The sequence below is a fragment of the Oculina patagonica genome, chromosome 1, assembly GCF_052425735.1.
Source record: "Oculina patagonica isolate OP01 chromosome 1, crgOcupat, whole genome shotgun sequence".
NCBI classification, from domain to species: Eukaryota; Metazoa; Cnidaria; class Anthozoa; order Scleractinia; family Oculinidae; genus Oculina; species Oculina patagonica.
The window spans coordinates 36,113,937-36,138,462 of record NC_135758.1 but is presented as its reverse complement, the minus strand read 5'-3'; the positions used below and the strand labels follow the sequence as shown (position 1 = coordinate 36,138,462).

General features: G+C 40.1%; 1 protein-coding gene across 1 annotated transcript in view; it reads left to right on the top strand.

Moving 5' to 3' along the window:
* The window catches only part of LOC144667255 (uncharacterized), a 62,309-nt gene extending 38,268 nt beyond the window's left edge, over window positions 1-24,041 (top strand). The window contains 23 exon segments of the mRNA XM_078528657.1: window positions 437-649; window positions 1,298-1,468; window positions 1,904-2,185; window positions 2,705-2,885; window positions 3,569-3,718; window positions 4,359-4,640; window positions 5,822-6,167; window positions 6,851-7,097; window positions 7,641-7,819; window positions 8,663-8,883; window positions 9,543-9,769; window positions 10,456-10,633; window positions 11,176-11,366; window positions 13,072-13,165; window positions 13,872-14,009; window positions 14,720-14,973; window positions 15,881-16,180; window positions 16,817-17,212; window positions 17,841-18,124; window positions 18,801-18,942; window positions 20,204-20,380; window positions 21,057-21,201; window positions 22,120-24,041. Of these exon segments, the coding sequence (XP_078384783.1) occupies window positions 437-649; window positions 1,298-1,468; window positions 1,904-2,185; window positions 2,705-2,885; window positions 3,569-3,718; window positions 4,359-4,640; window positions 5,822-6,167; window positions 6,851-7,097; window positions 7,641-7,819; window positions 8,663-8,883; window positions 9,543-9,769; window positions 10,456-10,633; window positions 11,176-11,366; window positions 13,072-13,165; window positions 13,872-14,009; window positions 14,720-14,973; window positions 15,881-16,180; window positions 16,817-17,212; window positions 17,841-18,124; window positions 18,801-18,942; window positions 20,204-20,380; window positions 21,057-21,201; window positions 22,120-22,262 (4,941 nt within the window). The 3' untranslated portion in view covers window positions 22,263-24,041.
* The last annotated feature ends 485 nt before the right edge of the window (window positions 24,042-24,526 follow it).

Genomic DNA, 24,526 nt, shown 5'->3' with positions numbered 1-24,526 from the left:
ACAGTTGTTAGCCTTACATAGTCACTAAACTATAGTTGTGGGGAACCATGGGTGGGAAGGGATCTACCAAAGCCTAGGTGTTACTCAACACTGTGTTAAATATATTTATGATTATTCATTGCAAAAGTCTTTTCAGCGCTCAGTGGATGAACAGGCAAGTGCTTACCAAGTAACTTGACACAGCTAGGAACTCTGCCTCTCTTCTTATATTGGATGGTAGTCCATCACAGGTCTCCCCAGAATTTTGCCAAGTTTTCTTATAAACAACTCCCAGTACCCCTTCATATACTCCTGGTGGAGACTGGCCCTGTGGGAGAACTTTAGCCAGCACTGGAACCCAAACTGCTAGATCCAGAGTCTAACACGTTAACCATAATAAGCCACTGCAACTTCCAAAGTTTTTCATCTTGCAAAATTATGTATTTATACCAATTAGGATGGTTACTATGGCTTGACGTCTCAAAATCCTGGCTGTACAGCATGCAACTGTGACCTGGCTGGCTCATTCAATACTTCTTGTTCATCATCTGGACAATGTTACTGCAGACCAAGATTCTCTGGAGATAAATGTGATGTGATTGAACCTGGCTTCTTTGTGCCAAGTGTAGATTTCATGACATTTCAAGCTGAGGATGCTACACCTAAAACTGTAAGTATAATGTGTGCAGCATGGTTTGCAATACATAGCCTACATATAGACACCAAATGAATAAACTAGAGATTGCTTCCCTGAGTAGACAGACATTTCTGTTTGCAAACCCAATCCATCCCCACTAGGGAGACATCTACATGTAAGATTCAACTCCAAAAACGCCATACTGATGGTGTGCTGTAGCTCTACATATATACATCTTTGTACAGTGAATTCTCTCTAAAACGGACGGACAGGCTCCAACTGTCCGTCTTAGAGAGGTGTCCATCTTAGAGTTAAAGTTACATCTTAAAGTTACAGAAAAATGACTGAAAAATGGCAGGGCCGGGACCAAGACCAGGTCTCTGTCTTGTTAAGGGGTCTGTTAAAAGAGAGTTGACTGTACACGACTTTCTCCGATTGTTTGTCGCAAGATGTGAATGTTTGCATGTGAGCACTGACCAATCAGAAATACTTAATATCCTTATTCTTTGTAAAGCTACATTATCAGTATGGAATTTTTATGGTTGAAATCTTAGACCGACAGTTACTGTATGTATGGGGCAGAAGGGAAATGTCTGTTTACTTTTGTTGCCAGCTTTTGCATCCTGGTTAATATCTGCAGAGTTTTTTTTTTATGATGTTTATCTCTTCTTTTTCCTTCAGCCACCAACAAAGAGAATAAATCACACGTCAATAATAAACACTGCTGGAGACCCTGTTCTTGTCGTGGGTGTGGTCCTGAATGAGGGTTCCAGCGGTCCGTCTCCAACTGAGCTTGAGTTCACTGTTGTCATACCTAAAACTGGATTCTATAATTTTATTCTGCGATACATGGTAAGAATACTGTAGTTTTCTCCTTGCAGACCAGACATGTAGAGATACACCTAATTGCAATAAGGTTGTCATAGAAACAAGTAAAAAGTCAAATAGGAATTAATTAAGTGCATGCATGAAATTTATTCGTAACAACGACCTTAAAATGCCTCAAAATAGGACTGAATCAATTCATAAAAACGTGGACTCAAAGTGTGCAGATAAAAACTCATGAGTTTTCTGTTAATGCTACCAGCTATCAAATTACGCTAATAAATTCCTGTTTACTTTTTTCTTTTTTCTATGACAACGTTATAATATTGCAATTAGGTGTATGTACAAGTACAGTATTAATTAGCAAATTTAATTTTGCACACAAAGAAAAAAGTGTTTTCAATCTATGATTCTCATGCATCACACTTAACTCATTATTATTGTCCTTTTATTATTTTCCAGACAAATTATGATTGGAGTTTGATTAAGATAACTGCTTTGCTACGGACAACTTTTACCAACTTTTCATGCAACAACAATGCCCAGATTACCAGCAATGAATTATACAATCTCCGCGAGGCAGTGTCTGCTAAAAATGAAGCTCATGATTATGGCCGGCAATGTTTGTTGGCTGGTCAGTACCTTGTCACACTGGAAATCCCATCAGGGAGTGCACAGGCAGCTGCAGTGAATAGTCGAAGGAGGCGAAGAGCATTGCCAGATGCAGAAATTGTTGTGGATTCAGTAAGTTTATAGACTGAGTATTAAATAGACTGAGGAAGAGGGCGGGCCATACAGGAAAAAAAGTGACTTAAGGTTGTGGCATATGGACTGAGCCCAGCAAGGTCCATGTCAAATGACCAGGTGCTAAGTATTTTCCAGTCTAGTCCAACTTAGCTAACTTCATGTTCGTTGTACTAGTTTGATAAGGATTTTTCACATGCAGGGATGTTGCTAAGGGCCAGCTGCCGGCTAATTCACCAGCTGAAAGAGAACTTAAATCAAGGCCAGAAAAGCCAGCTGGGCTTGTAATTGAGCTGGCTTAGGGTTTTCTTAGCTACACCACTGCACACTTATAACCTAATTGAGCTTAGACTAAGAGCAGTCCCTCCTTTTTTCTTAGTGTGTCAAGCAAAATGTAATGTTTTTATGTGCAGCTGAGACCACGAATGTATGAGTAGGGTTTCAGGAGGACTGGCTGCCAATGCGGGGTGTCCAGTGTTCAGCAGAAGTTGCTAATTTGTATTTTTGATTTTTGTACAGATTGTGGTTATGCCAACTATATCAGAGTATGAGGCATTCCAGGAAGCTTCTCCCAAAGTGCAAGAAAATATGACCTTCTATTACAATTCATCAGCTTCACTGCGAACGTGGTCAGCAAACTCTGAAGAAGGAAGTGCTGCCCTTTCCCCAGTGTTTGGAGACGTCTTTGGTGAAGGACAAAGTAATTACAAGATTTTTACATTATGTTATGTTTGTAATAATGTTTAATATGTGGAAAATGTAATTTCTTATGCTATTAGAATACTCAATGACAATGTTCAGATAATCTTTACTTGTGGCGTGGTCGTGAATTTGGAGGTTTGTTATAAGTAATAGTAGAGTTGCAGTGTAGCAAGGCTTTTGAAGGGAGGGTAACAATAAACAGCTGGTTTTACAATGCTCATGTATATATGTGCTGTGTTTAAATTTTTTTGGTTTGAAATTTTTCAAACCAGTTTTTATCATAACCAGAAACAGAGGAAAATAAAATTCAAACTGGTTTGAAAAATTTTAAACCAAGGAAAGATTTGAACCACAACATATACCATACTGTATATGCCTGATTGAAGAAACGTTGATCTGTGAAAAGCATCAACCATGAACAATGCGACCCAAATGTTTGCTAGGGAATCGGAAAAAAGTAATCCCTGTCTGTGGAAGAATAAACATTCTGATACGACAGGTTGCTTAAATCGTGCTCTTAAGGCTCCAAAAGAAGAAAACGTCATGATTATTAATAAATGGAATATGACTCAACTTGCCAATCGGTCTTATTGTTCATGGTTTGTGCTTTTTTTCAGCGTCAACATTTCTTCAATTAGGTGTATGTATAGTGTATATTGATGGTCACCATTTTTCACACAGGTTGCAACTGTAGCTCAGTTGGATCAAACAACCATGAAGAGTGCGGCAGAAATGGAGGACAGTGTTCTTGCAAGTCCAATGTGATTGGTCGTACATGTGATCAGTGCAGGCCTGATTACTTTAACTTCTCCTCTGGACAGGGTTGCCAAGGTGAGACAGAAAATAGATATTAAATATTGTTCAATAAATTCTACATGAATTTAATTCCTGACAGTTTTAGAGACAACTGTAAAGCCCTGGTCAAACGGTAACACAAGTGGACGCAAGTTTGCAAAATATCATTTAAAATGCTACGAGGTGCAATTCAGTATTTGAAGTAAACTGCAAAAAATGCTTTGAATTACATAGACATACATACATAGACTTTATTTTCACTCGAATTTTAGAGTAGCTTTAAATATAATATTTATATTGTAGCTAATACCGGTATCTTCGAGAAAAATAAATAAATACGAAGGGTGGCCAAACGGCGAAAAACTTGCGTTAACTTAAGTGCAAATTTGATCTCGACCAAAGTGAATGCAATTCAATGCAAGTGTACACAAGTCAACACAAGTCCTGGCCAAACAGAGACGCAAGTAGACACAAGTTTTCAATTGGCGTCTACTTGCGTTGCCGTTTGGTCAGGGCTTAAGATTTAGTAGGGACTTTTTTAACAGTCTACTAATGGTTAACTACCAGTAGGTTGACCTAAATTTCCCTAATTTGAAGTATGGGAAGTGAGACCGAGCAACCAGAGACTTTTATGCCATCATCTCATAAATACTGACCTTATTTTTTTCATTGACAGCGTGTTCCTGTAATATGATTGGTGCAAATGAAACTTTTTGCCATGCGGAGACGGGACAGTGTTCGTGCAGGGAAAATGTGGCAGGTCTGCAATGTAACAGCTGTCAGACAAATTTCTATGATTTTAACAGTGGAGCAGGCTGTTCCCCTTGTAGCTGCCACCCTGTGTACTCTAGCAACCTTCAGTGTGATGACAACAGTGGTATTTGTAGCTGCAAGCCTGGTATAAATGGTGGAAAATGTACAGGATGTGTTGATCAGTTTTACAATCTTACAAATCAGGGTGGGTACATACTGGTGTAAAAGTCCTTTGGAGTTAAATTTTTTAATGTACCATGTACAATGTACAATGTGAGTGTCACACCTAACAGTTAGAGAACGTCTGACATTGACAATAGTGAGCTTAACACAGATATTTTTGAGCCACAGTTGGCAACTGGAAGTCGAATTGTCTCTTCTTTGGCATGCGTTATTTACTTTTTGTCCATAACATCAAGTTATAAATGTTAAAACGAGAGTTTTCCAACTCATTTGTGGAGGTGAGTATGCACCACCAACAACAGCAGTCACCTTCTGAGGCTCAAAAACGTCTGTGCTTTAGCTCTTCAATATTAATCAGATGATGTCACATACACTTAGTTCTAGGAACGCCCAGTTCCCTCTAGAAGATGCTCCTGCAGGGAATCAATAGTAGTTCAGTCCAAGCCTTTTAAAACAGTGTTGTTTAATAAACCCGGCAACTATAATGTCCATGATTCCCTGCAGAGGCATCTCATTCAAATGTGTGAACTGGGCATTAAAGGGACTGTGTCACGGCGGAGTTAAGATTATTTTTTTAAGCTTTGCCAAATACTCGCTATGAAACTTAATGTCTGCAAAGAAATTACTTCTATGGATCTAAATGATAAAACCATAGCTTTATTGCAACCAAATGACTGTCTCCCGGGCGTTGTAATTTAAAGTTACAAGAAAACGACGCTAACTTTGAGAACTGTTCAGCCCAACAAGATTTCAAAAACTGATATCGCAATCCGTTTCAATCTTCTTCATTTTTTGCCATCCGTACCTTCTTTTGTTTTTGCTGTGATATTGAAATGTCCCTTCACTGCTTTAAGAGGTTATTTTTTATATTTCACTGAATTTGTTGGTCATTTCACATGGCTAAATTTGGCTAAAATCCGTGACACAGTCCCTTTAAAGAAGTCTCTGGGTATTTAGACAAGTATAAATAATATTATTTTGTTATAGAAAAAACCTGCAAGTTGCAGTTAGTTTTTACCATATAAAGTGTGTAACAAGTTTGTTTCACCACATATGGAGCAAGTTTTCATTTCCTTTGGCTATCAAGACAGTGGGACCCAATATACAGTGTGCTACCTGCAGATGTGTGTGGACTTCCTACAAAAATTCAATTAGATTATATTACATGTACCTTCAATTTTAAAGCTTTGATGTTACCCACAGGTTGTACGTCATGTGAATGTAACCTTGCGGGAAGTGCCAACCTTGTGTGTAACAAGACGACTGGCCAGTGTCCTTGCAAGGAACATTCACTCGGCCGTCAATGTGACACATGTCCATCAGGCTATTATGGTTTAAGTGTCAACAATTCTGAGGGTTGTCTGGAGTGCCAGTGTTCGAACAAATCTTCAAGCTGTGTGAGCGACCAGGGGTGGTTTGTTTCAGAGATTGCCACAAATCTGTCAGTGTTATTTTTTGTTGATGTGGATAACTGGACAGCAATTAACAGTGCTGGGAACTTAGTTGATCTAGAGCTGGACTGGACTGTAACACCTCGTATTGCCGAAGTGTAAGTGTGATTTGACCTCCATTTTAAGTGTAAAGTGTTAATTTTACTTGTATGTGAGGTGACTGATACTAGAGATCCAACATTTTATGATTATGCTAAGTATACAATGTTCTTCTTACAATCATAAATTTATGTGTTGACAATTTTGCCACTCTATTTTCAAAACCCTTAACCTTTTTCACTCCAAGATGTATTGTAGCAAAAAAAAAAGATTTGGCAACTTTCATGTCTGCAATTGTAGGACTCTTAACTGACTCGTAGCTGTATTAACCGTGTCCTTCTAATGCTCACCTTCAGAATTTCAGGCGTTGCGTTGCTTGTGTTGTATTTTCAGGCGTTGCGTTGCTAGTGTTGTATTTATGGCAGTTTTCAATCGAGTGTTGTATGAAACCAAAACCAAAGTAATCAGTCTCCAATCACAAAGGACAAAGCAACTACGTGTAAGCAACTACATGTAGCCGGCACAAAGGGTAGGAAAGCGTATGTTAGCCAGTCATGATTGGTTTTGATTTTACATCTGATTGGTTAAGAAAGTGGCACAAGTTTTTAAAACCAATCACTAAGCATAGTACATGTAATGTAAAACTAAAGCAAATGTGAATTTCTTTTGACACTTACTCAAAAACACTCTTAAAGTAGATGATCATTTTTGATTGTTTGCTTCTTTACTGTTCTTTTTTCAGAGGGTCCATGAAAGTCGATACTGCTGGCTCAGAGGATGTTTATTTTGTTGCACCTGACAAGTACCTTGGAGACCAGAGATCTGCATACCCGTTTTCACTGACATTCTATTTACAGCAGGATGATGCATCTAGCCCTGTAGCATCTTCTAAGGGTGATGTTATCCTTGAAGGCAAGTGGTTTGATCAGCCGCTTGTCACTAGCCTTGGTACTCCTCCACCAGGAGGAGATGATTTCAATAAATATGAGGTAAGAAAAAATTCAGAAGTAGCACAAAGTAAGGATGTTTTAAAACAATTTTTTGAACTCATGATCGTCACAATTTGATGATCCATAAAATATTAATTTAATGCTGCACTAAGGTCAAATAAAACAGGCAACATTTGCATGTACTTGTAACTTGTCCCACAACAATGTAGAATTTATGTTAAAAAGTATCATTTCGTGTATTACTACTCATGTTCAAAGCTGCTTTAACTTGTTGTACAAAGTAGTCTAGAGTTCAACTTTGGGTAACATGGTTAGTAATGTGCCCAATGACCCTTTTCAACTGGCAATGCAACGTTGTGCGACGATTTAAAAGAAAACATGGCCCGTATTACTCAGCCTTTAGTTAACAATGCAGCATTTTAAGTTTAAAGTTTATTTGTATTTTCGATGGACATTAGAGTCTACCGGTAATACATTTATTGGCAAGCCTGTCTGGGCAGTCAGATTGGGTTGGAATAGGCAACATAATGGACGACTGAGAAAACCTAGTCACGGGCAAACTTAGTTTATTTGTGTTTCCAGGTAAAACTTGTAGAAAGTGAGTGGAGGGTAGGAAACACTTCTGGAAGGCAACCCACAAGCAATGAAATGATACGTGTCCTGAGTGATCTGACTTCACTGCGTATCAGAGCCAAGTGGACAAATCTAACAAGTGAACTATTCAGCCGGTTGGCTGACATTGCTTTGACTGTGAGCACCAGGTGTGTATTCATGATAAATTCTTATAGCTACATTATCCAGAAAAAAGCAAAAAGGACATTTATAGTCAGTGACTTTGGCATACATTGTTTTTAGAACTGTGTACTCAGAAAAAATGTATTTCAAATGTTTCTCAACAGAATTGAACCTTCCCAGGGTGTTCATTAGGCATCGGAGATCGGAGAATTCTCCCACTAAATTTCAAAGGCCTGTACCTATTTCTTATTAAGATGTGGAACCTTTGGAAATCATTCTCCGGTTCAATAACACTATTCTCCTGCTACTACAATTCTTAATGAAAACCCTGCCCTCCTCCTTCTGTACACCTTTTGAATCGTCTAAGCCATTTGACTGTGTTTATACATGTGTCTCAGCTTACCTGAAAAATATGGCACTGCGTTGAAAAAAAATACTGCCTTGAATTGCATTTTACAGTGTGCCAATTTGCCTTCAAGTAAACAGAAACCTTAAAGTTATAATTGTTTGCTACAGAGTAACTAAGGTCAATAGACAAGGAACAAAAATTGTTAAGATTGAAAAAAGGTTAAACAGAATGCAAACAGTCCCGATAAACATAAAAAATTAAACGTTTCATGTTGTAAAAACAGTACCACATGGACGTACAAGAGTTCTTTCCTTCAGCTTTATCTTCAAGTTAGAACCAAATATAATTGACTCAAAAAAAAAAAAAAAACTTTGCCATTTTGGGGGGGGGGCGAAAACAAAGCGGGGGGCCCGGCCCAGGGGAAGGGCGCCCCCCCAGCGCCACCCCTGCTCCTCAGATTCGGTCCTGGAAGAACAAGGGCTAATAACGTTATACTCAACTACTACGATTTAACTTGCAGGAAAAGAGTTACAGGAGCAGAAAATGCTACAAATGTCGAGACCTGTTCATGCCCACCAGAGTACAAAGGTCAGTTCTGTGAACAGTGCGCCAGTGGATACACGCGTGTCATGCCAAATGGAGGACCGTATGTCACATGTGTGCCATGTGAGTGTAATGGACACTCAGACATGTGTGACCCTGAGACGGGAGTGTGTATGGATTGTCAACACAACACTACAGGTAAGGATTTAAAACTGACCTTGGCCAAGTTAGGAATCGAGCCTTAGCAGTCTTAGCGCTGCACAATGTTGCCGTCACAATCGTTGTGCTAGCTATTAAATTTAAACAAAGCATCAGACGAGGTTTATGTTTTTGCATTTATCTGGTCATTGTCTTCTATAAAGAGATTGGCATTTGAAGCTTAGTCTTGGTACAGGAGCAGGGCTGCCACAGGCCAGGAAATGGTCAGGCAACAAAATAATTTTTCAAGGTCAGGGAAAAGTCAGGGAACTTTTTTGAGTCAGGGAAAATTGTCATCATGACAAAAAGTCAGGGGAAATTGATTTGACACCATAATGATTACGGAATTTTGAAAACTTAACTGATGTCTGTGGCAACCATGAGGAGCTTCAGCAGAGCTGATGAGTTAATTCTCAATGTATATGTTCAAATGCGCCTTACAACTCACATCAAGGTTGAGATTGGACGCAAGTGTGTAAAAGCACCCTGAACTGTTATAAGTCTTTCAGCCATTTTTGACCTCACCCCCACCCACCCTGAGTACATTTTGGGCACCACAAACCTTTCTATTTAAAAAACACTTGCTTCCTCTTACCTTACAGTGATATGTGTATATTGCTTCTTCATTCGGTGACCGCTTCATTGTTATTTTTTGTCAGGTGACCATTGTGAAAAGTGCTCTGATGGTTGGTTTGGCAATGCTACTAATGCCACGCCTGAGGACTGCAGCCCATGTCCGTGTCCTGGGGGACCACATGCTGTCAATCAGTTTGCCAGAACCTGCGAGCTTTCAAGTGATGGTCTGCCAACCTGTGTTAACTGCTCTGCTGGTCACGAGGGACGATACTGTGAAAGATGCATGGATGGTTACTTTGGGCGGCCAAGGGTGAGTCCTAGAACATTAAATAAACATAGTCTCTCAAGTCAGCTGTGATGAATGAGTTGGCGTCTTGTTTGAAGTTCTTTTTAGTGATCAGTTTACAAGATGACCTTTTTATTGCTTCTGAATTACGTTTCTTTTTGTTGTAATTTTATTTTTTTGAACAACGGTGTAAGTGGGATTTGCAGGATTCGCAGCACATTATATCGTCAAAGAGGGCTAACTAGAACCAACTTACCAATAAAGTTATCGCCGTGATTGCATCTAAGTTTTCCGTTTTTCGAACCAGGTCACTGTATTGCCTCAAACGTTAGCACAACGTACTGTGACCAGTCACTGAGGGCATCGTTTCCTTTGCCAATTTGCTGTTATTTCGCTCCCTTAGTAAACACAGAAACATTTGAGATTTGATTTGCGTGGTTATTCCCGTGCTTACCACGGCTCGCATGTATGTACCTCAATCATTCTGATTGGCGCCATTTGCGGGTCACACAATTGGTAGTCTGCTTCGCAACCGTTGTTTGGTTTTGTCACACGACGTTCCCTGAAGCGTTGCGTGACGACTCAAACAACGGTTGCGGGGGACACTACGCTATTGGTTTTGGTATGGTTTTCTGCCCTTTTTTGGTAATACAATATATTTCGAACGTACCGCTGTGATCTTCTCCAACAAAATATCGATTTCTTTACAGGAACGAGATGGCCAGTGTAGCAAGTGTGACTGTAGCGATAACATAGACCTTGGATCAAGTGGTAACTGTAACACCACTACTGGCCAGTGCCTCAAGTGTCTTTATAACACCACTGGGTTTAACTGCCAGTGGTGTGCACCTGAATTCCATGGAAATGCCTTGAGTAAAACTTGCACGCGTAAGTAAAATGACTATCTCGCTGCATTTGAAGAAGTGTTGTCATTTCTTTAAACCTTCTCAAACTCATAATTCATCAAGTTAAAACAAAGAAAATCACAACCGTGAAGAAGGTTTGTAAAACCTGGTCTTATTTAGCATAGATTTTTATGATTTTTTTTCTCCGTTTACTTGTTAGTTGTTTCGATTGAGAAGATATATCAAACACTCGAGACAGTGTTTTATCGGCTATTCAAGAACACCTCGAATTTTGTCAAAAATACTCCGCTGCGCGTTGTATTTTCAACTCTCAACTCAGTGTTTGGATATCCCGATGAAACATTGCCACTCATGTTTGATCTATTACACCAAACAAATTCAAAAACAACTGTCTCTTTCGAAAGAAATCAAGCTGAATTCTTGTTAAATAGCGACCAGACACCTTTCTAAGTTGGAGAAAGACGTTGACTAGACTCGCGTTTTATTTTCGTTACGCCGCTAAGAAAGATGTTTTTTCAAGTTATTTTATCTCGCCTAATAGCATGGATTTCCACCTATTTCCAGGTTGCAACTGTTCGTCTGTTGGCGCCATTAGTAACGTGTGTAACAACGTGACTGGTTCGTGTTACTGTCAGCCGCATGTCACGGGCAAGTTGTGTGACAGGTGTGAACAAAACGCCTTCAATTACACTGAGTCTGGATGCATGCCGTGTAACTGTGATAGTGATGGCTCAGCTGATCTGCAGTGTGACTTGGTAAGTCAGTTGTACGTGCTCTCCTCTAAACCGGGCACATCGTACAGGGCTGGAGACTAACTTTACTGCAACAGCTTTGATTTCACTAGCCAAAACCAATTTTCTACTAGCCAGAATTCTCAAGCTTACTTAGGTTTGGGCAGAAGCACTATGCCGTCTTCAATGGCCCTGTTAACATTATGTTTAGGGTTAATTTTAGGTGGCTTTTTGGTAATTTCAGCTTGTCCACAGTCTTTGATAAATTTCATACGTGACGACAGTGTACTTGTGAGTTCTGTTCTCTCGCAGTTGATTTCGATGTATGGTTTTCTTCCAATCAACTTCCTGAAATTTTCACTAGCCATTTTGGCTAGTGAAAGCCCAGAACATACCAGCCAAAACTCAATTTCTACTAGCCTGTGGTTAGTTGGCTACCTTTAGTCTCGAGCCCTGAATTCGTAGTTTTATTTTGAACGAAATTGTAAAAATAAACATCCGTTGGCTATCTCTACTAGAATAAACATCATTTCTCAGTACTACATGTAATGACTTGCATTCACTTTTGAAATATATATAAATAATAACCAATTTGTCCCTAGTGGGTAAACCTCACATTATCTTTGAGGATCTGCAAAGGATCTTTGTAGGATCTGAATGAGAGTACTCACCAATAATCGTAAAGTTCTTCAATGATCTTGTTTAATCTCGCAAAGATCCCGAGGTCCCTGCAAAGATCTTCAACGATTTTTTAAGGATCCTGGAAAGAGCCTTACAAGATGAGAATCTTTGGCGGGTCTTTGAAGATCTTGAAAGATCCTCAAATATTGTATGAGGTTTTCCACCCGGATGTTGACTTTTTTTAGTTATTTACTTTCTTAATACTTAGTTACGCCCATCGCTCCAAGAGGAGCATTACCTTTTTCAGTGATCTGGTAATCTTAGTTGAAAAAGTACAACGAAGAGCATCAAGAATTGCTCTTGGGCAAAAGCCCCGCGAGATGCCATACGAAGAACGACGCAAACTACTAAACTGGAACTCACTTCAGCATCGACGAGAGTACCTGTCCTTAGTAGAATGTTATAAAACAGTGTTCGGATTAAATGGTCTTGACTTTAACGATTATTTCGAGTGTTGTAGAAGTAAAAGCACTGTTTAAGATCCAAACGAAATCAGCAAGAATTAACGCATTCAAGTATTCCTTCTTTGTTAGAATTATTAAGGAATGGAACAATTTGCCAAACTATTTGTTCGGACACGACATTAATGTAAATATTTTTAAATCAAACCTTAAAAAGTGGATGAACATTCATTAATTGTATGCCACAGTACCAGATATTATAGATATTTTAGATTTTAACTTTTAGATTGTTAATTATTTATGTAATAGTTTTTTATAGTTTTTTAGGGGACCTAAATAGGGATGACCTCATGGTCCGCCTTTTCAGATACCACTTGTGTGATACCATTTGTGTGTTTTTTGAATAAAGTATTATTATTATTATTATTATTATTATTATTATTATTATTATTATTATTATTATTATTATCATTATTATTATTATTATTATTATTATTAGTGACTTCAAAAAATAAGAAGATACATACTTTATTGCATGCATAATACTTTATTGCATAGCTCCCCCTTGGGGGCTCTTCCGCCATACAGAAATTAAAAAGATAAATGTGATGTTTAATGTTAGTATTTTTTACCCTTTGTCTACCCAGATGCACGGTAACTGCAGCTGTAAACCAAACGTGATTGGTCGAAAGTGTGACATGTGCAATGCAGGCTTCTTTGATGTGAAACGTAATTGTTCAGGTATGACTAACACGTTTACTTTTCCTTAACAGTAATGAGATTTCCCGAGGGGAGGGGGTACTCCCTTGTAAGGGCTTAATGGGGACGTGCGGCCCGATAGGGTATGGTTTTCAGATTTTTTTGTCTTGAACGGGGTATATATATTTCACCACTTTTTGTCTTAAACGGGGAATCTTAACATGGAACAATGTCAAACAGGATAGGCTATTGCTAACTAACGTTGATTTCGGCATTAATACTTCTAAAGCTTAATTCACGATTACAACAAAGCCAGTGCGGTACTTGTTTATGTCTTAGACGGGGTATCAAAAATTGACATTCTGTCTTAAACAGGGTAAGAAAATCAGAGGATCGTGTCTTAAACAACGTCAGGGTAGAGGAGGCCGGGCCGCACCTCCCTACCCGAGATTATGTCAACTGTCAAGTGCCCCTCACCCCCGAGTGATTTTCGGAAAAACGACGCGATAAGTATGCCATCTCCTTCGTCGAACGCAATTTATAACCCCTGGAGTGTTAATCGCAACAAGTGTGAAGCTGTAGAATATTGACTACATCACAGCATCCATTTCTGGCCGAAAATTGGATCGAATAGGAATAGTGACTGTGCATGGTGGGAGATGCATTCCTGTTTTTATTCAGAGTTTACTGTATGCGTTTCAGTCGTTCCACGTTTTATTAATTGCTGGGTTCACCCTTTCTTTTATAGAATGTAATTGCGTAGCAAACCAAACTGTTGCCAACACCACTTGTAATGCTGAAAGCGGTCAGTGCGAGTGCAGTGTAAGCTTAGCAGGAGGACGATACGGAGGCAGGCAGTGTGACACATGCGCCAGGCGCACTGTGGGTGAGTATCAAAACTTACTGGGCTTTGTTACTAGGGTGCTTTTCAATCGAGTGTCGAGAAGTAATTAGGAACTGGTTTTGTTTTGCTTAAGTACCCTCTATGATTTGCCCATACGATTCGCGCTTTCCTCAGCCAATCAGACGCAAAGCCAAAACCAATCACGACTTGGTCACATGCGCCGTTTTCCCGCGCTTTAAGCACCTAGTACGTGCTCTTGGGATTGCTTTAAATTCGCTTTCACAACTGGCACTCAAATGAAAACTGCTCTTATCAAACAGTATAAATGTTAAAAAAAAAAACTGGATTAACCTGCGTACCAAATTTTAATTCCCGCATTCAAACGAACAAGATGAATGAATTGCAGCGAGCACAGCATGCTTTCAAATTCCAGCCTGATACATACTTGTATCAGCTATTTATATTAAAAACGTGTTCTTCAGTGCTAGAAAATAATCTTTATTATGTAGCTAAGACTACATTCAGTACATGAATGCCATTGTTAATTTTAAGTTTACAACACAAAATTAACGACAAAAGATAACATCCCCCCGGCAAAATACGTTTTGTAGCATCGTTTAACTGATCATCGAGAGTAGACTGTCTTAATAGCTGTTTTAATTCACGTTTTAATTCACGTTTAATCCCACTTCTATTGCAATATTATATCATGACTGCAGAGCTGAAAAAGTTGAATTTTTCTTATTTTCCAGGGAGTCCACCCATGTGCCACCCGTGCACGGAAGACTGTTTCTTGAACTGGGATATTATCATCACCAGAGAGACGAATAAAGTGGACGAGTTGAACGGTAATGTAACTGAACTGCTGGAGTCATTCGGCAGCATGTCTGTGGACAGTATCAACAGTACACTTCAGATGTTGAAAAAGAATGTGTCCTATGCAGAAGAGATATTCAGTAGCGGTGGAAGAGAGAATTTGCAGAGGAAGCAACAGCAAATCAACAGGGTAAATAATAGACCATTTTGTTTAAGTTTTCGCCCTGTTTCAATGTTCAAGTATTTGCTTCTTTTCCTCCAGGCTCGGAGTTTCAAACGTACCATACTTCCGAAACTTCGAAAGACTGGGCACAATTTTAGCGTGCTAGGCAATCTGGGAACGTTTTGTTACGTTGTCGCAAGATGGCTTCTTGCACATAACAACTTTTGAAACAAACTTGAATAACCCTGTTATTTTATTTCCCGAAAGATGACGAGTTTACGAAGAGTCGCGATTATGTCTTGATTGGTATAAATGTAACTACCATTTTCTAACGTTGCCGTATTTTGAACTTACCCGCGTCAAGTTACCTAAAGTTGCGCATCAATGCAAGTTATCCCCACAGCAATGACGTTCTTGGTTTTTGTAGAGTTGTGCAATAGTGGTGAACTTTGTAGCTTCAAACACGCGAGGTGTCCTACCAAAGAGCACTGAGCGAACAACCTTAGGTCCTCGTAGGTTGTTTTGTGAAGGTGATAAACATGTTACAAGCTTTGTCATTCTCAAACGGCTTCAACACTTTTGAAGTAATATATCAAACACGAGCGACAGTGTTTCATTGGGTATCCAAACACCGAGAAGAGAGTTGAAAATACGATTCGCAGCGGAGTATTTTTGACGAAATTCGAGGTGTTTGGATAGCCGATGAAACATTGTCTCGAGTGTTTGATATATCTTCTCAATCGAAACAAAAACTACGGAGAAAACGGAGATATAAAATCATAAAAATCTATGTCAACTAAGACCGCTATCCAAACCTCCTTTACGGTTACGTGATTTCCTTTCTTTAACTTGACGGATGATTAATGAGTTTAAGAACTAAAGCTGAAAATACACCATCTTTTTTGACACTGATAAATCAATGTGAATCTTGCAGATTCAAAGCTCCATAAACTCACTCCAGCTCCAGCTGAATGATTCTCAAAGTTTGATCGAAGACGCCCAGGCCTACCTCTCAGAACACGTGATCAACTTCAACGGGAGCGTTCGAATCACTCCGGCTATCCCTTCGATGTACCCATCATTCCCTGTGGTGTGCCCCAGCGGGGGAGGGGTCAGTGTGATCGTGGACTGGCAATGCATTGAAGCCATGGCAATGAGTTACCGTCGGAGAGCTCTGCAAGCCAATGAATCAGGACATGGGAACTATAGTAGCATTCAAAGTAGCTACAGCATGGTGAGTGAAGTATACATTTTAAAAAGCTGTTCCATTTGAGAACGAATGAAAGGAAGGCACGACTGCAATGTGGCGTGTTTGCAAAAATTGGAGTGGGGCAGGGTAGGGGTATACAATGTAGTGCGGTCAAGTTTTAAAAGTGTTGCCTAAATTGACGCTCGGAAATTGATTCAATCAGAAAACATAGGACACGCAGTTCACTAGTTTGTCTATATTGTAACCCATTTCCATTCATGATCCCCACCATTGTAAATCGTCGTCGCTCCCTAGTTAGTAACATGTGCCTCTTCGATGTTGAGAACTGTTCTGTGAAGTTAAACCTTACGTTACTGTTCCCTGTCACATATTGTAGACCGGGAACAACATGGCCATAAAATAATTGGGAGCAAGGGAACAAAAGGAAAATAAAGCTGGAAATACGGGAACAAAAGCCGACTTTCTGATATTTTAGGGAACAGGGATCATAAAAATCGACAGAGTACTTTACACAAGGGAATTTTTTTAGGGGAAAGAAGGGAACATGGACCCCCTGTGAGGCCCTTAGATATGCTTTTATCTTTTCAAATCCATTCAAAAATCGATGGTACTAACTTTAATACTGTACGATTGACAAGTGCTTGTTTGTCTGCTACACAGATTCAGCTGGCGAACTCTACAGCTTACCGTGCAGCCACGCAAATCAGTGAGTCTTTGGAAAAACTAGCGCTGGTTTCATTAGTAAGAGAAACAGTCGAGTCCAGCCTTGGGGACAGCTTTCAGAGTTTACATCGTAACAATTCCTTGAAGCTAGAGGAAATTAAAAGAATCAACGAGCTGTTACAGGAGCTTGTGAGGCAGGCTGTACTCTACGGGGAACAGGCAAACGGTAATTTGACGATGGCCACGGATACAGCAACTCGAGCCAAGAACATGGCGGGTCAGCGGAGACGAGAAGCACAGATTGCGCGGCATAATGCTTCAAACGCTCTCTCGGATGCTATGCAGGCTAACAGCGAGGCAGAAAACGCCTTAGATACAGCCATGGAGTTTAAGGTGAGTCCGGCTACTGTTCGTAGCAAATTTTCGTATATCCGAAGAGTTTCCGATTTTATTCAGTATCCAATCAGAAAGTAGCACAAACAGTCGGCAGCAATCCGAAAGTTGCCACGTCCGCATGGCGTGACATTTTTTAATGTCTAAAAAGTTTTACAACAGGAGGGCTCCTGGCAAAAAGTGAGTTTATTTCCTTGGGACAGTCTGATTTCATTACTTCTTCGTGATCAGTTCAACCTTTACTTTGAGCATTTGCCATGATGTGCCACGGATTCGTGATCCCAGCCACATAGAAACACTACTTTTCTAACCGCCAGATAATGGCATCTTCTATAAAGAAACACAGAAAGGTCTTCCCGGTCACACATGAACACTTTCTCTGTTAATTGTACTATAGACTTTCTAAAAGCACTTCTATTGCTCAAAGTCGTTCGCTTCTCGTTTCCGGTTTGGTAGTAGAACCCGGCTCTCGCACTTCGCGCTCTGTGAGCTCGACTTGTAGGCAAGTCTACGACCTCTAGTTAGGGAACACTTCCTAGAAGGGAACATTGTGAAGTGTGGTTCCAGTCACACACAAACACTTCATTAAGAACCTAGTAACAAACTTTTTGCACATATGAATTTACAGGAAAATGCAACTAAGGTGCTCAAACAAACGCAAGACGCCATCAGTAACGTAACAATGGGAATAAACACAATAGCCAGGGTCAATAACATGACGAACGAAGCGACCAACATTGCAGATGAAGTCCGCGCTATGAACATGCCCGTGAGTCTGCAGCAGATACAGAACTTGACGGATGAGATCCTAAACACGAACGTCAGCCAAGAAATGGTGAACCAAACATTAGATGCAGCTCAAGAGGGTCTCAAACAAGCCAGGGAGGTGGAAGAACTCTCGCAGAGGGCCATGTAAGTTCTAACTTGCTAACTTGTGATTTGTTGGGCTTCTCGTACGTGTACCGGACACAAATTATGATGTAAAACAACAAAAACACAATATGAAATACAATACTTCTTCTCCTTCCCCTTTGAACGCCGGCCACGCAGGCTATACTCCACCAAAAAGCAATGACTCACAAACAATGGTTGCACAATGTGTTTCCACGTGTCAGATACCCCGAGCCATTTGCTGTGTGTAGCCAAATTTTTTAAGACTAGCGAAATTTCGACATAAAAAACCCTCGCGTAAACGAAAGGCGTTGGGGTAGTTGGTGTTTTTGTTATATTAAACGTTTTTTAGTCAAGAGAAAATCATCTTTTTGTATCGGTGTATTTTTCACCACTTTTTTCACGCTGCCGAAAACAACAGCCGAAAGTCCCCGGCTGCTTTGTCGGCCGTGCATGTAGCGCTTCGTTTCGAAGATTTTTAGAGTTGAATCCCGATAACTCGAACCCTTGATAAAAAGAACCTGCCGCTAACTCGAACCTTTTTCGATCCCCTCCCACAGACATATCTTACTAATTTTACTTCCGACAACTCGAACGTTTTCGATTCCCCTTAAAGGTTCGAGCTATCGAGATTCAACTGTAAGTACTGTTTAACTTCAGTGCCTTATGAGTGTCGTTTTCTTTCTTTTATTTTCAGAAACGTGGCACAAGAAACACTTAATCAGGTGGTGGACATTGAAACAGCTATCAATTCATCTGAGCATGTCAGACAGGAAGTAGAGTCTCTACAACAAGAAACTGATGAAATGATCGCTGACATCAATAATATCACTGAAACGGTAAGAAAACATGTGACAGTTTCTTTACACTGAAAGCGCGCGTTGCAGTTTCTGTAGCCCAAGGGGGAAGGGGTGGAGTGTTTCTTCTCACTTATGGCCGCGCGAGAAGCGAAAACGGGACTTTTCTTTTGTGTCTCGTTTTTGGCTTCGTGCTCGACGGAAGAATAAGAACGTCTCCATTTTCTTTCGATTCCGCTTAGACTTCATCGTAGAAGCAGAACAACAAACTAATCACAATGCTAGTTATCACGCCCTCCGAGTAATTCCTTTCTTCTTGCGACAGTTTCTACTGGAACATGAGCGACGGAGTCATAAGTAGAATCAGAACTCTGCTTACCACTCCATGGTCTGATTTTTCACTCGATCGTAACGTTCTGTACCCTGGGTGCTTTCTTGCGCGGCTTCCAATATCGGTCATGTCTCTATTATGACCCGCGCGTTTTTTCTTGCGGCTTCGCCGCTCGTGGCGACGGCCTTTGGCCGCCGAAGAGTAATCCGCCGTGCGCGAGAAAAATCGCCTTGAAGCAAATTCTCCCAAGGACAAGTATGAGAAAAACTGTGAAGGGAATTTGCATGTTGACGTTGCAACGCACAAAAGTAGCGGTCACTTAAAGTAAGTCTTGCTTTTATCAGCAAATAAAGCCTGGTTTTCACTAGCGACGCAAGCACAAGCGCGATCACGCAAAAATGACAGATTTTGACCCTTGTGCTTGTGCTTGCGGCGAGCACAAGCACAAGCATCCAAATGCAATGCGCTTGTGCTTTTGATTGAGTCGAAGCCTTTTTCACGGAGAAATAAGAGCTGTTATCCTTGCGCTTGTGCTTGCGTCGCTAGTGAAAACCAGGCTTAAGTTTCGGAATGTTAAGAATCGCTAAGGTCTGAGGAATTCAAAAGTGGCTAATTAAACCTTTGAGTTTACAGGCAGGAACGTCATTTCTTGATCAAAACGTTTTTTAAAAGACAAAAAAATAATTGCGGAGAACGGTCGCGCAAACGACAACTTCAGCGGGAAAAGAGGTGGATAAATGCGCATTTTATACAGCGTTTTTGTTCCTATGCCGGTCACACATAAAAGCGGTGGCGGCTTTCAGTGCATTGTATTTTATCGTCACTAGGGAGCGATAAACGTAAAGGCAATTGTTTCCTTTTAGTCGGCCGACGCGTCACGTGTAATCAAACTTGCATTGTAAGTTGCGCTCCACGTTCATTCTGTTGTATTCAAGGGTTTAAAACTGAAGTGATTCTCTCCGTTTCTGTCAGGTTGAAAATCGCTTCTCAGCGTCTTACTCCTCAGGACAGAGTTTACTTACGAAGATAAACAGCACCCTTGGTAACATGGATGAAGGTCTGAAGTGCTTTGATACCGCCAAGAACGAGGCGCAAAATGCCTCGCACACAGCTCAGATGGCGTTTAATATCTCCGAGGAAGCGAAAGAGGTGAGTTTCTTACTAGATCTATATTCTATGTGCCAGACTTTCACCATCGCTATCTCAACAAGCTCTCATATATACGGTCCTGATATCTGGCTCATGTAGTGGATGTGCGAGGCCAAGGAATAGACCTCGCATTTGAGCCAACCGGTGAAAATCAAATTTGAATATGAGTTGCATTGACTCGTTCTCACATTCTTGTACGTAAAATCAACGCAACTTTTTTGGTACAGTGGAATCCCGATTTCTCGAACCCTGGATTTCTCGAATCTCCTGATAACTCGAACCAAATGTCGTTTTCCTTAGATCTGCTTTACTAAGTCCCGATTTCTTCAACCAATTATTGTTTCCCTTTGAGGTTCCAGAAATCGGTATTCCACAGCAATGCTATAAATGAGCGCAGCTGATTTCTAGAAGTCAGTACATCGTTTACTCACATAAATGAGTGGATGATAAGAAATTTTATTTCGGTTGACGAAGAGGTTGTGTTGTCCTCGGACAAATTACATCAATTCAGAGAGCTCCAAGTCTTTTTGCGCTTGAATATTTCTAATCGCCGAATCACGACGGCAAATGAGATACACTGTTTATTGATGTCACTGTCTTTTCCAAAAACGCGGCCGATCTGTCGATGTCATGACTTTTCATCGTGATTAAAGTTTGTTGTTTTTTCTTTTTACAGATCTTCGACAGCAGCAGCGCATCTTTGCCGCCAGTCGCCGCTTTGGTGAATTCGTCCTTCGATGCAGCAAATGCAAATCTCTCAGAAGTGCAACAAGCGCATCAGGACTCAGAAGAACTTCTTGACGACGTGACGGAGGCTGAAGGTATATCCTTGATCTTTATTGTTTTGTCACGCACTGTCCACGTTCTTGTCTGAGTGTAATTTAGCGCTGACTTCGTATCCTTTAGTTGGATCGTCACGCACATAGTTGTATGTCACGCAGGAGCGTTGCTTGACAAGCCAAACAATGGCGTGACCATGTGCGTGACCATCCGTAGATGCGTGACCATCGGCGACTTGAAGACGGGTTTGTGGTTACTAAATAGAACGGGAATGTATATAGAGCAATGAACAGGTGCTGCAAAACACCCAGTTGAACTTCCGTGGTCGAACCTGCCCTTAGCGGCAGTGTATTTATTGGTCCTTAAAGTGCAAGAAATTCCACCTGGCCCCAGTTGTTCGAAGGGTGGATAACGCTATCCACCGGATAAATCACTATCCAGTGGATAAATGCTAACAAAAAAACTACGCTATCCACTGGATAGTGATTTATCCGGTGAATAGCGTTATCCATCCTTCGAACAACTAGGCCCTGTTGAATACTATACAAAATAATCGTTTTGTGGCTACTATGCTCTTAAAAATTCTTTTGCTCCCTAAGTTAAGAACAGTAGATGACAAATTGACATGGCTTGTGACAAGTGAACTGAGAGGGAATGCTGCGTAGCCGGGTGGTTAGGGCGCCTTAGGGTGCCAGATTTAAGATCCTCGAGGCTCCTACCTCACGACTTACTGCACTTGTTCGTGGTGGTCCCGAGTTCAACTTCGCGAGCGTGCTTTACAAATAACCAACCAGCTGGGATTCTTAATGGTTAAAGTTCAATGTTCAATTTGCAATATTGTTTATTTACATTGCTAAATTGCCCATTGCAGATGTCAATGTGTGATAAATCCTTGTGTCGTTTCTTCGAAACAATCGACTTTCCGTCAATAATTTAGCAAACTTTTTTTTATCTTTTAGAATTGCTGGAACAGTACATCGCTCAGAGAGACGAACTGGAGAGGCTGGGCCGAGAGATCCAGGATCTTGATAGAGAGGCTGACGACTTGCTGGCGCAGTTTAGTGTCGCTGCTGACCAGTACGGACGATGTGCGGGCGCATGATAAATACTGGGACATTTGAGACTGGTCAAAATAACAGACGCAGTTGTGTATATATTGTGAGAATATTATTATTCTAAAGCTAAAAAGTCAACTGAACTTTGTATTTTAAGATACCCAAGAGGTAGTCATTGAAGTCTAATTTTATAAGACGCCATGCGGCATTACATTCTCGCATTACGAGAAGTCAGTTTGTTAGGGGTCAAGCTCTTTACTAAAGGGTTGGTCATGATAAAATGGCGTGAAATGACAAACAAAATACTTGAAATCGTCACAATTGGAATGGATTTCAGAACCCGTATAAAAAATGAGCAAGCAGTAATAAAGTTTACGCCACTTGGTTTGAAAACTTGGTTTTCATAATGGTCATAAATTTATCAATCATTTTCGTTTGTTGTGCAGCTAAATTTTCATGGCTTAATGAATGTTTGGAGCTCGGAACAAAATAGGGAAAAGTAGTTTCGTACACACTGTTAAGCCGACTCGATGATTGATGTCAACGCAATGATTTTCATGATAAGTAATAAATTAAATTATATGGAACAGCTAAATAGCGCGAAAACGTTATAGAAAAAATATTGTTCGCGATTGTTTTTATCCGAGACAGGAGCCATATCTGTTCAGTTTTTTTTACTGCTCGTCTTTACGCTGTTTTAATTTTTAAATCTGTATAAAGCTACTCCTGTTTTAACTCCATTTTTTACAACTTTTTTAGGCACGGGTTAGTAGGTATGATTTCTTTAATATTTCCAACCTGAAGCCCTTTATTTTCAGGGAGGTTAGAATTCACAAAATCGTACCAACGTGGGCGATAGTTATCGATATTTTACGAGTTACGTACAAAGCTAGACCAGACTAGAAGTTAAGTTGTATGGCCAAAAACATATACAAGCAGTACATAACGAAAATGAGACCCACGCAAAAATAAAAGGTACTAGAGTTAAACTGAAGCTGTTTTAGCTCTCAGTTGGACTTCCACGTAACGGTTTTTTTTTAGAAAACTGATAGACAAAAGTGTGAAAACTGAACAATAATACCGAAGGATTAGAAATTGTAAAAAGTTAAACAGGTACTGACGTAGATCGGCAGTGCCTTGCTTTTCGCATCTGTAATTTCCAGTCTGCATTTCAAATGCAGAAAGTGGATGATTGCTTTCAATGGGCCATTGTTAATAAAGAAAAGTCCAGAAGTCAAATTATTAAAGGTCGACATTCATGGCTTTAGATTCCAGTTGGAAAAAGACACAATAATCGTTTAATTATACACTTTAAAATAATGAGCTCTGATTGGCTAAAAAAGGAGTGCATCTATGCCGAAAAGTGTAACTTGGGTGCAAAGTTGACACGAGAGTTGGTGCAAAGAAACTCGAAGACTGCCGACGTTCATCCGAGGTATTTCAAAGATTGCCGGAGCTCACCCGATAGCCGAAGTCCTGCGAAGACTTCCAAAGAGAACTCTACGGGATCGTGCAAGTTTTAAGCCTTTGAAAAATTACTCGTGCTCATTTAATTCAAATTGCACTCAAAATCATGTGATTATCTATACTATATTAACAACGGCCCGTGCAAAACTGAAAAATCGAACCACTGTTCATTTAATTTACTCTCAGCTGATTTATGAAAAATGCAATAGTTTTTAAATAATAATACATAATTTCGCTCCGATCAATTTAGGTAGGTAGCTTATATAATAGTGTGATGTACAGTATTTATTTATATGATGAATAATAGTTGGCATTTTTACATTGGATTTTTAATGGAAATAAACTTTTTATTCATAATACTCTTGGAAGTTGTCTTAATTACTTCACGACCCTTCAGTGTATATTTTGCTGTTAAAGAAATCGTGCAAACAAAACTATAACTGTTTAATAAATGTAACAACTCGTTCCGAGGCTATTTCTTATCAAAGGCTACCATCGACCCCGCCTGTTATTTTATTTAACTCTCTCCAACCTCCAAGCGCTTTTTGCCTCGTGTCTAAACGCGTGACACGAAGATTTTGGGACTGCTGCATTCCTGTGTAAACCTTTCAAATGTAAGGTTCCTCTGAAAGATTTGGTATTCTAGGGATGCAATTCGATCAAAGTTGTTTTAGAACCCTTTCCACTTAAATTGCAAACAGAAGGGCTTATGACGAGTAGACTGACGAGTATAGTATCGTGTACGGCGTGTTGTGAATGACACGCTACAGAATAAGTTAAAGGAGAAGTTCACTCCAGAATGGCCATTTATTTTCTTTACGCCAATAAAAAGTTTATACAAAAA